At 42.8% G+C, this 14,870-nt stretch overlaps 2 protein-coding genes across 2 annotated transcripts in view; one reads left to right on the forward strand and one right to left on the reverse strand.

Moving 5' to 3' along the window:
* The window catches only part of arhgap44a (Rho GTPase activating protein 44a), a 29,834-nt gene extending 22,189 nt beyond the window's left edge, over nucleotides 1-7,645 (forward strand). The window contains exons 17-21 of the mRNA XM_030058566.1: nucleotides 536-553; nucleotides 694-882; nucleotides 2,152-2,664; nucleotides 5,100-5,245; nucleotides 5,359-7,645. Coding sequence (XP_029914426.1) covers nucleotides 536-553; nucleotides 694-882; nucleotides 2,152-2,664; nucleotides 5,100-5,245; nucleotides 5,359-5,873 — 1,381 coding nt within the window. The 3' untranslated portion in view covers nucleotides 5,874-7,645. The remainder of the gene's footprint in view (nucleotides 1-535; nucleotides 554-693; nucleotides 883-2,151; nucleotides 2,665-5,099; nucleotides 5,246-5,358) is intronic.
* Nucleotides 7,646-12,152: 4,507 nt separating this feature from the next.
* LOC115364019 (RING finger protein 222) lies at nucleotides 12,153-13,970 on the reverse strand. The gene has a single exon (XM_030058423.1). It carries the CDS (start codon nucleotides 13,828-13,830, stop codon nucleotides 13,201-13,203), a length of 630 nt encoding a protein of 209 aa, XP_029914283.1. The 5' UTR covers nucleotides 13,831-13,970; the 3' UTR covers nucleotides 12,153-13,200.
* Between the last annotated feature and the right edge of the window lie 900 nt (nucleotides 13,971-14,870).

The following is a 14,870-nucleotide window of genomic DNA, read 5'->3' on the forward strand; positions in this document are numbered from 1 at the left end:
ATACTCTCATCAAAACTGTCAAAAAAAGGCTGCAGGTCTACAGAAACCAATCAAAATCTATATGTATTTTACACTCCAAAATTCAGAGAGCAAATTTCTGTGTGAGCTGATGGAAGATGGCTTTATCTGTTTGGGGATAATGAGCAGCTTTGTAATGGTGCCATGTGAAACACAGTCCATTGTTCTCAGACTCAGGAAAAATGTGGCCGCTGTGTCTGTATGCGTGTGCTTTTCTAAGACCAAACAGGCTTAATTAGAACAAACAAGGCTCTAATTGGCTCACAGTAGAAAAGTGCAGGGTGTTCATTTGACCTGGCATGTTCTCACCTCTGGAAGACCCCCTCTTTTCCTCCTTGTCACTATCTTATATTATACACACATACCATTTTGTTTCTCTCCATTCCAGAGTGTATACAACCATACATTTTTCCATTTTTTTTCCATACAACTGACTGTTTTTTGTCTCATATTGTGAACCATGTCTGCATTACCTCTGACCTCATATGCCTTGTACCTCTCTTCCCTACTAATGCAGCATTAGGAAGATACAAAGGTACTGTATCACAGCTTCTATAGTCTCCTAGTTTCCCACCTCTTTCCTTACCACCCCCACTTTTAATTCTTAAAGTAAAGAAGTCACGCTGCTCTCTGCATCCTGTGTATGACTCAGCATATTTGCTTGTCTGTCTCCAGTATGGGCGTGCGGGTGATGGATACCTCCTGGGTGTCTCGTAAGGGTTCATCCACACTGGCACGCAAGGCCTCCTCAACCCCTCCAGGCATGCAAGGCCCCGGCTCTCCCGCAGACACACTGATCCCGGAGCAGCCTGGAGAGCTGGCCACGTCCCCCTCTGCTACACCTCCACCTGCAGAAAGGGTTGGGTAAGTCACCATGGAGCCTCTATTCTCTTCTTTTTCACGCCTCTACTCTTTGTCATTTTTATTGTCACCATCATAATCATCATCATAATTATTACCATCACCATCATCAACTTTGTCTGCTGTATGTGACTTGCACCCTTGGCTGTATGAATCACTTTCTTGGTACCTCATGTTTCTTTTTCTCAGTCATATCTCTCACTTTCCTCTTAAATGTATCTGTTTCTGTAGACCTTGGACTCTGTAGCTCCATCTCTCATTCTGTTTGTTCTGTGATTATTACAATTCCTCACTCTGCACATTTTCAGTTCTCCCTTTAGTCTGTCAGGTTGATGTCACTGTGGATGAAATTTTCAAACAGGAAATGACAATGTATGACTTCAGTTCTGAGGGGTTTTATTGCAGAATATGGAAGTTTCGTTTCTTTACATGACGCTTAGCTTCAATCCGCAAGTCCTTGCGAGCATGTTATTATTTCCAAATATCCCATTCATGTGGCTTGGCTTCCTCAGCTTTCGTCGTGAATTCTTTCCTTTTCTGTTTACACGAACTGATTACACCAATTTTTTTCCGTATGGATATGATTATCATAGTTAAACACATGAATAATCACCTCACGGTGGCTAGCTCTGCCTTTGTTGCGGACAAGGCTTTTGGCTTGGCTGGCTTCCCCCTCCTCTCCTGTGGCTCTTTCAGCCAATGAAAGGGTTTTGTGTCTGTTTCACACTGCCCTGGGCTGACTGCGGGACCTGCAACGCAAACAAGTCATATAAGGTTATGTATAGAGCATATAGGGTTTTCATGATTACAGCAGAGGGGTGATATCCACTCATCAGCTCAGCTTGGTAATATGGTAGGCTGCAGAGCAGCACTTTGGCTGTGGAGACAGATCCTCACAGCTCCATGCAGTGTGCAGACACAAGGTGATCACAGTGGGAGTCCTACACACAGTATTTTGTCCTTTTACTTTGGCGACATGAACAATTTTCCTTTGCTTTGCTGTTTCTTTGTGCTTGTCTTTGTATTTCCACAAAGCTGACTGTGTGCTAAGCTTGGTGCCCACCGCCCGCCCTATCTGCACCACTACAGTGCAATTTTTCTTTTTTTTTCTTTTTTTTTTCTTTTTTTTTTTGGCTACCGACCAACTAACACACTAACACCCTAATCATCAAAAAAAAAAAAAAAAGCTAATCCTCTATCGCTCCAATTCGTCTCCCTGTTCAATCACTAGAGCTGTTTCTTTTGTGCTGTCTATTTTCTTAATATCTACAGCTCAGACGACGTGTCACCCAATCGGCCGGACACCTCTCATGGCCACCCGCCCCCAGGGGAGGACCGGCCACCCCCTCCTTACCCCACCGCCTCGTGCCACCCTGCCCCACACCACTTCTATCCCAAACCCCCGCCCTGTGCTCGCCCAGTGGCCCCGGGTCCAGAGTCCCAGCCCCCTGGCTCACCCCCTCCCCCACTGCGCTGGTCTGGCTTCACTCCCCCCGCCCCGCCCCCTTCCTCCTCCTCTTCCTCTTCCTCCTCGTCACTTGACATCAATTCAAACCCCAAGCCCAGCTGCCTGCATTTCCCCAAGCACGGCCCGCCTGGCGACGTGTCGCATGTCCCCCCACCCGACACTAATGCTTCGCCGCTCTACATCAAAACACCCTTGGTACTAACCCGCCACGACCTGTCCCTTGGCAACCCCCCTAGCCTCCCTTCGTCCGCGCCCCCGCCCCCGCCGTGGGCTGCCTGTCCATGTGCCCGAGAGAGAGGACCCCCCAGGCTGACTAGGTAAATACAACACACCCTTGGCCACTATGGATGCATCACAGATAGTGTGGCAGCCATATCTCACCTCTCCTCCAGCTCGCTGGCTCATATTTTCTTTTTGCTTTTTTTCCCCCTCCAAATTACATACCTCAGATTCTGTAACATTCAGGTTGTCCGGGGATGCCTCTCATGGGGGTTGCCTAGCAACTAAGGATGTTACTGGCTTGTATAGCAGTCAGCTTGACGCTAGTGTTGAGTAGATGATAAATACATGGATAATGCTGCATATGGCTATCAAGTAGCATATGAATGTATTTATTCTATAGTTTGCAGTAATGTTTTACTAACTGGTAAAATGGAAACATATCAGATCTTAAGGTCTAGAAAATCAGTGCCTCTTTGTCAATAATGCCCTCATCACTCTCACAGGTTTTTGTTCACTGAAGTCCAGTGAACCTGCAGTGTCAACATACAAATCTGCTATACTACAGTGTCGAAGATCTGGTTCGATAAACTAAATGGCAATCCAACAATCCTTTCTGAAGCATCTGTCTAGACCCAAACTGCTGAGTTTGTCTGGAGTGATCCTGACAGCTTCTTGACTCATAACTCTTCAGTGTTACAACCACACAGGACAGCATGAATCATTAGAGCAATTCTATGTCAGCGTTCAGAACAAGCCTGCTTGACTACTCTTGACGTCTCCATGACTCCCAATTCAGATGGCCTTCCTTGAGGGCACACAAGTCTGACAGACATTACATAGGAGCTTGTAGTTAAGTTGATGTCAAAGATACTAAATGCGACTACTATTGCAATATGAGTGCTTTGTGTGGGTGTAGTTTCATATTAGCTGTGGTTTCATATTTGTCACTACATTCTGAGCCAGTTAAACACAGACTAAAAATAAAAATATACCTAGTTCTTGCACAGTTTGAAGAGGTTGAATCAAAATGATGATTGTGTTGTGAAATTAAGAAATTCGGTGCAAACAAGCTGAAAATGTGTGCTTGTGGTGGTAGTGAAGGTTGTCCCAGTTGCAGGTGCCATTTAAATATGATATTGAAACAGTTTCTGAACCTGAAGAACCAGAGCCCCCAGGTGGTCAAATGACAAGGTCATTTTGGGAAGTCCTGAGATTATTTATGAGAGAAACATATATTTCTGCTATGCAAATTTATTGTTATGTCCATGTTTTCTGAATTGTCTGAGAGTTTAACTTTTTTTAATTTTGAAGTGCTGAATATTTTTCACAAACCTCAAAAGGGAAAATTATTACTGGGTTGAACTGTTCACTGCTCTGACTATGCACACCGGTGAAGAGAGGTTGTATGTTAAGGGGGCCTTGAACCAACAAAGTTGGAACCACTGGTTTGAAACATCGCTCATGCAGCTTTAAACACTAAGCAAGCCTTTCGCTGTGATTAAGTGATTAATTCAAGGTACGTTAAATGATCCTCAGCCAATCAATAATTTTCATCAGCTGTTCATAGATTTCTTTTACACAATTACACAAATTGTTCAAAGAATAAAAGTACTTTTATGAGTAAGATGCATAATGTGTTTCCTTGGACAAGTGTACTCTGTCTGTGTCTTGTGCTTACATAGCTTTGGATTTAGCTCATGCTATCTTCTTACATGTTTCTTCTCCATTTCCTGTTCATCTTCACTGTACTATCTGGAAACTAAAACCAAATGCTGAGCAAGGGTGATTACTGAGCTTTTTTGTCCCAAAAAGCCCTGGTAAATTCCACTTGTTGCTCAGTGCAGATGCGCTTTTGTTGACTAATGCTTCAAAGAATTTAAACAGTTCAGTAGCCTTGTGGGCAGAGATTCATCCTGAAACTGAAAGCTTGTGAGAAAGTTCAGTTCCCAGTGGAGTTTTACTTGCCACCTATAGAACTGGATTTCAGCAGACCACTTAGATCTTTGAACAGTGAGGTGCTCTCTACTGGAGTGTACATGCATTGTCTGCAAAAACACACTTAAATTAAAAAAAAAAAAAAAAAGTTATGCTAAACACCTTGAAAGGGATTGTTTAATTTTTACTTTTGTTTTGTATGTGACGTGTTTTCATTTCAGTGTCTTTCTCACATTTTGAAATGCTCTATTCTGCTAAGTAATGCACCATTTGTGTCTAAAAATACTGAGTAAAGGGTGTTTTGTTGGACACTATGGTGTTTAAACACAAACTTGATGGCACCTTGGTTCACAACAATGGTGAGCCAAGATGTAGCAGCAGGAAAAGATATCAGTGATGATGATGTTGTTTTTCTGATGACAATGATGATGGTGATGAAGATGATGATGGTGGGATGGTGAGATGATGATGACCATGATGGTGGTGGTTGTTGTGATGGTGAGGCAATCAAGTCAAGGTCTACTGACATTTCAGTACTTCAACATATATTGTATCCATTACTATTCAGACGCTGATGTCTACCTGTCTTTTTCAGTACACTGAAGAGTAAAGAGCTGTCTCCTGTGATTGGACATAAAGCCATCCAGGTGACAGGCCCAACGGTCCCGCCCGGCAGCAGCCCGCAGAGCAGCAGCCAGTGCCCCCACTCTGCAGAGCACAGTCCACACACCCTGCGCAAAGGTGAGGACTTCAATGGTCATTGGTATAGCTGTAACATATAAGGAGGCACTGTCTTTATTTTCCTTTTTTAAATGAGTAGACAGTAACATGCCTGCATTTCTGTGTCTCCCCAGGTTCTAAGAAGTTGGCCCCTGTGCCTCCCAAGGTCCCCTACGGCCAGTCTGGCGGGATGTCCGACCAGTCCACAGGTCAGCCGTCGCCGGTCAGCCTGTCCCCCACCCCCCCTAGTACTCCCTCCCCTTATGGACTGGCCTGCCCACCAGGGCAAGCGCTCGCGTCCTCCCCTGGGCAGACCCCCCTGGGGGCGCCCCATTCCCTTTCGTCCCCACCCTCCTTGACCGGAACACTCACCAAGTCCCGGCCTGCCCCTAAGCCCAGGCAGAGACCCAGTCTGCCCCCTCCTCAGCCGCCCACAGCCCCCCCAGGGCTCTCTGGCCCGGCCCCGGCCCCGGTTCCCCAGCCCCTGGAGCAAGGCCTCCTGGACGGACTGTCCCCCGGGGAGAGCATGTCCACAGGTAAACACCAGCCCATGGCAACAACACCCCCGCCACCACCTCAGGTGGGGCTGCAGCGGCCCTCTCTCAGACTCGCTGTGGCTCTGTCCAATGGAGACGGTGGACGAGTGTAGGACTCTGTAGGACTTTGAGAATGTTGCTGTAGATATAAAAGCTACCTATCCCTTTCATCAACTGCTCCCAAAAGAATGTCTGAATGAATAACAGTTGCCTTTTAGACACAGTTGCCTGAGAATGACATGATGTAAATATTAGAATTTTTGTGCAATTATTGTAGCAAGAAAAAAAAACCTCCTGACCTATGTATTCATTGCTTGTGTTATGTGATGATGTTTCTGGGTAACGTGTGGAAACATCAGAGAAGCATAGCTCGTCCTGCTTGTATGGAAGTTGCCATTAGATTCATCTTGTGCTCTCTGTTTATCTGTGTTACCCAGACCCTCACTCGGCAGAGGTAGGTCAGAGGCTTACACAGTTCATACCAGTCCAATCTTTATCAGCACCTAGGGGCGTTGGAGACCTAGCCAGATACACCCAGCAATATATCTATGATGTTCTGATGATGAGGTGTTCTGTCAATATATACCAAGCATTCTGTCACTTCTGTTATATTTATCATTCTCTTGTTCCCCCTGCTACTATTGTGTACCTTGCAGCTGTGTGAGGCCAGGGATTCAGTGTGGGCTAAGTGTGAGGGGGACTTTTAGGGTAAGCCAGACCGCCCCCGCCCCGTGCGCTCCATCTCACCGCCTGGCCTAGTGCTGTGGCTGCCTCTGGGGTCTCCTGCAGCCTGCCGCAAACATTCGTACCTACCTCTACCTCTCTGTCAATCAGAACACTTTATCTATTCCCTGTCAGCAGGTTCACTTTACAGTCTCTTTGCACAGTGTTGCAGTTGTAATGCATGGCTTAAGGACTTCCCAGAGCGCACCACACTGTGCTCACATTGCAGACTCTGTCGCTTACAAAGGTCCATTTTAAAGCCCGCCCGTTCCTTTCTCTCCCCATTCCCAGTCCTATGCCAACAGACATCCCCCTCTAATGCCCCTGCCACCGGTAATGGGGGGGCCACAGGTAACCCCCACTCCTCCTTTGGCAGGTTCATCGCTTTGTATAACCTCTGCTCCCTTTTACTACACTGCCACGCTCCATCTCATTCCTACACAGGAGTAGTCATCACTCTCTCTGCTTGGACTTGCTGCCTACAGTAAATGCAGCAGTGCTTTATGATACCTATATTTAGAACAAATATCCAGCCAGTCCTCATGAGATTTCCATTGTTACTTCAAGCCTACCTTGGTGTCTTGGTGCCATTTTTCACAGAGTTCCACACACATCTTGTTGCCTCTGTGTTGGTTTATCTGGCCGTTGTCGTAAACGTGTACAGTAATGTGTCATTGTGCAGTCATTTTTGACCTGTTATTGTACTTTTATCACACAATTTTACTATGTATCGTCTCAAAAGATGCAAAGAGCCGTGACGTACACTTGTCACTCCGCAGTCGGTTCAACAGAGATGTGACTTGCAACACACTTACAACATCCCTGTGTAGAATGTGAAAGACTAAACACATGTAATCTGCTACTTCCTTCAAATGAGGGCAGACATCATATGCCACTTATCTTGAGTTCAGACTCAAAAAGACTAAATTTTTATTTCTGCTCTCTTCCGTTTTTTACACCTCATCATCATCATCATCATATGCCCTCCCCCCTTCTTCTTGCTCATAATCACCACCGCCACCATTCTGCTCCTCATACTCACCTTTCCCACCATGCTCACCATTAGATATCTTCAATTATGAAATCCCCTCCATCAATGTCAATCTGGACAGCCTCATCGATGAGTTCAGCGGCGCCCCCTGCAGGAGCTCCCTGGCAGTGACAGAATTTCCAGAGGGGGACGCTGTGCCTGAGGAGGAACCCCAGAGCACCACCCTCTGACCTTTGACCCTAAGGCATCACAGCTTACTGGCACCCCTACGGCTGTACATACCGTAACTGTCACAAGGAGCCGCCGCCGAGGCCTGATGGAAACACCACTTGGCCCCACCAATGCCCACCTGAAACCAGATCTTGAACCCTCCCTCACATCCGCTACAGGCTGCAAAGAAACTCATCTCTTAGAATTGCTAGCTAGTACATAAATGTGACTACAAAACACACCAAAATGCCATAGTGGAGGAACAGCTGCCTTTAGGAGTGAAGACTGGAAATATAGAGGTGTATTATGTTGAGGGTTTTTTTCTGATTGTTTTTTTTTTTTCCGCTTAGCTTTGTTCATGTTTGTTCTTTGAAGCAGTGGTCTGCGTTTTTGTGACTTTTTTATTTATTTCTTTTTGCCTTATTAGAAAATGCAATCAAATTGCAATATGAAACTCACAAGCTGTACAACTGATGCTTAGGGAACCTCAGAGCCTGACATGGTTAGGAGCAAAACCCATCCTCAGGGTGAAACAAAGAGAGAGTGTGTGAAAGAGTAGTCTTGGTATATTGCTTACAGGGTATTCGAGTTTTGTGCACATTATGAAACAATTGAGCCCTAGAGACAGTTTTGGCATGCAGAATGAAACTAATTGTCATTGCTGCAGTGTTTCATGCTGTTTCAGTATCATTGCAGCTCTAGTCATTATTCCCCCTCCTCTACCACATAAGACAATGATAGACCTTTGTTTGTGATATCTACATTATAATTTAAAAAAAAAAATCCATACTATTGCATTTTAGATCATTTTTGTCACCTTATTCAAATATCTCACTCAAACTTTTACCAGCACAGTATGAGAAGAATGTCAAGTTGTAAACTCAAGTTTATTGAAAAATGCATCTTTTATTCAGTCATTATAACTGAGGCACTAAAATGTGTTTGCATGGCGAGCCTGTAACTTTGACAGTTTGATCAAACTCTGCATCCAAGCCTTCAGAATGGCAGAGTTTGTTAGTGTCAGTAGTTATTGTCCTTAGAGTTAGGATGTTAGTCTCATAGGAACTGCTATAGTTTGATGTGGGTGACCGTGGGTGAATGACATGCTTGAAGTTTCAACCTGACTACACTGCCTTTCGGTTCATATGATTCTCTCTCTTAACCTTGTTTCAAGTGCTTCAGGTTCAGTGACCTTTGACCCCTAGTGTAAATACAAAGACTGTACATAATTTGATGTATATAAACCTGAGAGGAAAAGTATATGTAAAAGGCATATCTTGAATATACATAATATTAATATATATGTGCTGATATTTATCATGTGTAGAAAATGTAATGATTGAAGATTTGATGTTATTTTTGTCCCTGCACACAATTGCTAGGTTTACTGTAGATTCATAACGTTTCACTATTACAACAGGTAACAGTGATGCTGCAGCTCCTAAGCTCTTACATTTTTACATCAAAAATGCCAGAGCACTAATGAGTTACTCACCAATGCCCGATACATAATAATTATTTTTTTTAATTAGTGACTTTGTAGATTCCTGTGTAAATAATTACTCAAGCCCCCTTGGAATTTCAAATAAATTCAGAATGAGAATAAATGCTTCCCTAAGACTTTGTTAGTAAACCAACTGTAGCATTAAAGATTGCTAAATTAACAAGAGAAGCTGATGGATAGTCAAATTTGACGTGCTTATTGCTAGACATTTAAAATCTGACTTGACATTTTGAGGCAAACATTTGGGTTTCTTTGAAACGGCTTGAGGCATGGGCAGCTGGTATCATCAGGCAGCCAATCAATTAGATCTATTTCAGAGTCATCACAGAACAGATGCTGCAGTGTCACTTTTCTGATTTCATATAAAATGTCTTAGGACAATAATTTTGTCAATTAAAGTGCAATTACAGTGTTTACTTATCCACCTCAGTCCAAAAAAAAAAAAAAAAAAAAAAAAAAGGTCAAAGTCACCCTACCCACAGATAAAGCCATTATTTCTATTTCAAAGCAATTTACTTTTTTTTCCTCCAATTTGTTTATGTGTTAGTTTACTTCTGACAAAATGAATTCTAGATTCTCCAAAAGTGATCTATGGTATGACTCTGTGTGTTCTCAATGGACTATGTTTATGAAGATCTTGGTGATATTGATAATTATATTGATCGTTGTGGTGATTATATGATAACAATTGCAAGTGCCCTCACAATGGTTGTTTATTTTGGAACTATAGGCATAATTAATGTGTACTAGAGGTTTTATTTTCTGTGCTGGGTCCATACATTTTTATGAGGAGGCAGGGGTATCTCTCTTTGTGTGCTGACTGAATGTGACTTTTTCAGATTTCAAACGGTAGGACACTTGATTTTGTGCTAATTTGTTAACTGCTAGTGGAGTGAATGAGTGTTTGTATTTTGAGGTCAGTGAGGGCCTGTTGGCATGTATTATCAACAATACAAGGCAGTATTACTGTAATGCATTTGTACATCATAACTGGAACTTACAGTCACCTAAAAGCATGCATTCATATTCATCGTAGGTATGATTATTATGCTGCTGAAAAGAAGAACACGTAAACCCTTCCCTCTGAAAAGATTTCATGGTTTAATTAAACGTCATATTTTTCAGCCAGTAATTTAACTTTACAGCAGTGTTCAAAGAAATTATTCACAGGAGCCACCTTTTGCACCAAATGATACACTGTCACAGCATTTTCAAGTCAAACTTTTCTGCTCCATGTCCCGTCCCACCTCTACACCAAGTCTGTGTCGGTCTAAAATAAAGCTCAATTTGTTTACATTTTGTGTTTGGGGGGGATTTTCAGGGAAAAGATGGGAAGTATCTGAAAATGTCATGCATGCACTTAGGTAGTCTTTTGATAATCCATGTTTTGTGTCAATCACTGTCTACTTAGGGTTGTAAAAGAGCAACATGAGGGGTACTGGATGAAATGTACCGATGGACTGTAGAGAATGTGGATCACACACACAAAAAAGGTCCTTAGGGGGTCACTGAGCAATACGGTAGAAGAGTGGATGTTGCCCGTGGATGTACTGCCTCCTTCTGCTTTCACATCTAGTGTACAAACAAAACCTGCCGCTTGTCAAGCCCACCATGCTCACCCCTTCCTCCTCTGCTTAGCATATCAAGTGGAACACAGTGTGTACTGTGAAGCCTACCTGCAATCCTTATCAGAATGTCAGAAATAAATATATATATTAAACTCTACATTTTTAATTAATCTCACCTGGTTTGTGTGTTTTATAAGCGTCTGTTTCTTTTCTTTTTTTTTTTTTTAAGTAAAATACTTTATTTGTTCAATTGAGATAGAGTGACAATAAGACCTTTATCTGCCTTGCAAACCACTTGAGGTCTTTTATTAATTTGGAAACATACAATATAATCAGCATGCTTTTAAAGGAATCTATACAACAGTACTGCAGAGGGTCCTTTAAGTAATGTTCTCACTCTTGAGTATGTTGCCATAATGCTGACCTAAATAGGTTAACCATGTTCTGCTTAATTCAGCTATTATCCACTGTTTTTAACTGGCTTAAAATGAATGAATATTGAGCATTTACTTGATTGAGTCGATTCAGCGAGAAAAGTAGCTCCACTTTTAAGTTAATTTCTGCTCATACAGCCCTGGATTACAGGGCTGTAATCCAATTAGTTTGATTCATCAAATGAAATAATCAAATCATTATTATCCTCCTCCCACACACTGCAAAACTAGGGATGAGTGAACAGCTGAAGTCTCTTGAAATCTGCAACCTGTAGGACGAGAACAACGAGATGGGTGAAGGCTTCCAACAGGAGGAAACTATGAGTGTACGCCTGTGTCAGGATAAAGTGACACAGCTCATTTGATAAACCAGTCTACTTGCTTTTATGGTGAAACTCCACCCTACTCTGGGTTATGCACCACACTTTCCCTTTGTTACTTCTAAGAAAGCAGTTGCCCTGTTAAATTCTTGGCCCTTACATAACTTGCATTTATCTCTCTTTCAGTCAAAAAGAAGCCCGGTCTCCCTGCTCTGTGTCAATCTGGACCCCAGCAATAGGTGGTAACCTAACGCTCTTGTCCACCAGTGTATCACCTTACAACAACCAGCCAGACGCTGCTCATCTGCACCTGCTAGACTATCTCCTTCAGATGGCCAATGGCACATCAATTATTTGTTACGCAAAGTTTTAAGGTGACTCTGTTTACATTGCCTTTATATACACATTATGAGTCATAGCACTGCTAATGAGGGGATCTGGCCATATGATAGCACAAACTAACACTAACATAATCTCTTCCATAAAATTTTAAGCCAAACATTCTTATGCTTGATCAGCATATGCAACAATAATGTTTTAAATGGAAATTGATCGTGTAACTAATGGCTACATGACATCTCCACTTGTGATCATGGATTCAAGAGAAGAGAAACTAAATTAGCTGTCAACATATTACCCTAATGCCTGTTGTGATAACATGGTCACACATGAACACAAACCCTCCTTTCCCGCTGACAAAATTGGACCCAGACTTTTTCACTTGCGGACATATGCAAACCCACAAAACAATCTTGAAGGTTGCAAGGATATTTTGCCCTGCAGTTTACGTTTCCTTTGCTCATGAAGTTACTGCCTAGTGCTTGGAAACTGGGTATCCAACAACAGAGACACACAACAATGAACTGAGCTGTTTTAAAGGCAGTGGTGGGATTTGGTGAGGGCTAAATGGTTTTTATTGCATTTGGCCAGAAACCCTTATTGTTGATTTGTACTGCAACTTTAAGGGTTTGTAATTCCTCAGTGTCATTCTGTCTTCTGCCTGCGTCATAAAACAGGTAGAACATACTAGTGAGGAATGCAAAACAACAGACTTAAAACTGGCCTATAACCTCTGCTTTATTTTAGACTGTTGCTTGGTAACACACAGGAGGGACAGAGGCATGTTTTAACTCTCTGTATCGCCCTTATAACCTAGATGAAAATACAATACTTGTCTAGAGATCATTATTATACAAGGTTGTGCTTGTATTAAGTGCATCCTAGGAGATTAACTGAATGATACACGCTGCAAAAAAAAAAAAAAAAAGTGTGTGTGTTCTTTGGTACAATACACGTTTATGTTACTTGTGTGTTTCAACACAACATGACGATAGAATTTAACACAATGCTGCTTTGAAATGATCTTGTCAAGACACACAAATGTTTTAAAGTGAGATTTTTTTTAGAATGTGGAGAAGTTAGGCTACATCAGTAGATTGGCAAAACATGGATTGGTTATGCATAGAAATGCCCTATATTACTTTAGTCGGTGAGTCAAATAATAACCTTATTCACACAATTCAGTGACTTTTTCATGCAGGGATATTTGACTTCCACATTTGTGGTAGCAGATATTGCTTTGCGTCATAACGTCAGCTCATCACTCCCTGTTGGCAGCATGTAATTAAATGTAGTGTTAAAAAGCAGTCAGTGCACGTGTACGTAGCAATCCCAAAAATCCACATCACGTCTATGCCAACAAAATCCAGGGCAAGGTAGCAGCCACCAGTGCAAGTATAGTAAACGCTGAAAGCAAGACGAGCAAACAACGCGCCGTCGTGCAAATCCTGCGCCTTCTCCTGCGCTGAGGTTGAACCACAGTCATAACAACGCCGAGCGCATCTTCCTCAGCCATGGGTCGCCCTTCAGCGCTGATGATGAAGATCTGAGAGGCACTGTGGATCGGGTTGACCAGCCTCTGTCTACGGACTGTCTCCGACACTCCTCTGTACCACCGTACAATCCAATTAAACCCCCTTGGTAAAGTGTCCCCGGAGGCGCGCCGTGCGCTTTGGAGATATCCCGGTGGCAGAGGGAGAGGAACCTCCAGGGTCTGTTGCGTCTCTCTCTCTTTTTCAGCCAGGGTCACTATGGCTTCCTTTTGTTTCTTAATGAATGTAAGATGCCTGCAAATGGGACATATGATAGTGTCTCTGATGACTCCGTCCCTGGTGACTCCGACCAGGGTTTTGACAAGACAGTCGTGGCAGAATACATGTCCACAGCTCAGGGTCCTCTCGGTGCCCGACAGAGACTCGTAGCACACAGGACACTCTGATTCCCGGGCGTCCTCTGGGTCCTCTTCGTTGTAAAACGCCATGAGAACAACAGCACTAATCAGCACAACTTAAAAGTAGGCTACTCCTTAAACTGTGTTGTCCTAGGTTTCTTTTCCTTTGCCGGGACACTTTCTTGACTGGGTGGAGGCGAGAACAATGTCTTGTTAAACAGGGCCTGCCACCTGTGAGCGCACTGCCTTGGCTGACTTGGTGCCTTGGACGTGGTATTGACAGAAGCAGCCAAGCAGGTTCACGTTTCATGTCCCATCTTTTCCATGGGCTATATCCTTCTTGCATTCCTTTAGCTCTGGCAGCAAGTAAAGCACTGACGAAATCGGTAATTATTTTCAACATTAGCCTATAGCCTGTAGCGCAAGAAATGATGGGGAATCTTTTGAATACACATACCAATGCACAAAGAATGCACATTGCTATGCAAGCGGTCTGCATGTGTATTTAAGCCTTTGTGTGTGTGTGTGTGTGTGTGTGTGTGTGTGTGTGTGTGTGTGTGTGTGTGTGTGTGTGTGTGTGTGTGTGTGTTTATTATTTGTATTTGTAAATACAAATAATAAATCATTTCAGATAAGTATGTAGCAATATGCCAGTGTAAACGCAGTTGTTACAATTATGATTGTTCAAATCCAATGATAAAATGCAAAATTATGTTTTAAAAAAATCTGTAGGATGACACCAGTCAGTAACTCTATGAACTTGAGAAAGACACAAAGGCGGGGTTATTTAGCTGCCACATGTTTATCAGAGAAAGACATTTTTTAAGGAACTGTGATTGTATTTAATACTAGGCCTGCTAGATACACTAGTATGTTATGTGCGTATATTGCGGTGATTTTTCGTTTCGCTCTATAGCCCTTTACTGATACTCTCTGGCAGCCCAATGCCACCTTGTGGTCACTGACAAAATATATATATATATATATATATATATATATATATATATATATATATATATATATATATATATATATATATATATATAACTCTTCCCTCGCAGCCGCGCATGTGATTCTATGCAGTGTATTTCTAGACTAGCCCAGCCCAGTTCTGATGTAAATGTGCTTGA

This window comes from Myripristis murdjan, chromosome 8 (genome assembly GCF_902150065.1).
Source record: "Myripristis murdjan chromosome 8, fMyrMur1.1, whole genome shotgun sequence".
Lineage (NCBI taxonomy): Eukaryota > Metazoa > Chordata > Actinopteri > Holocentriformes > Holocentridae > Myripristis > Myripristis murdjan.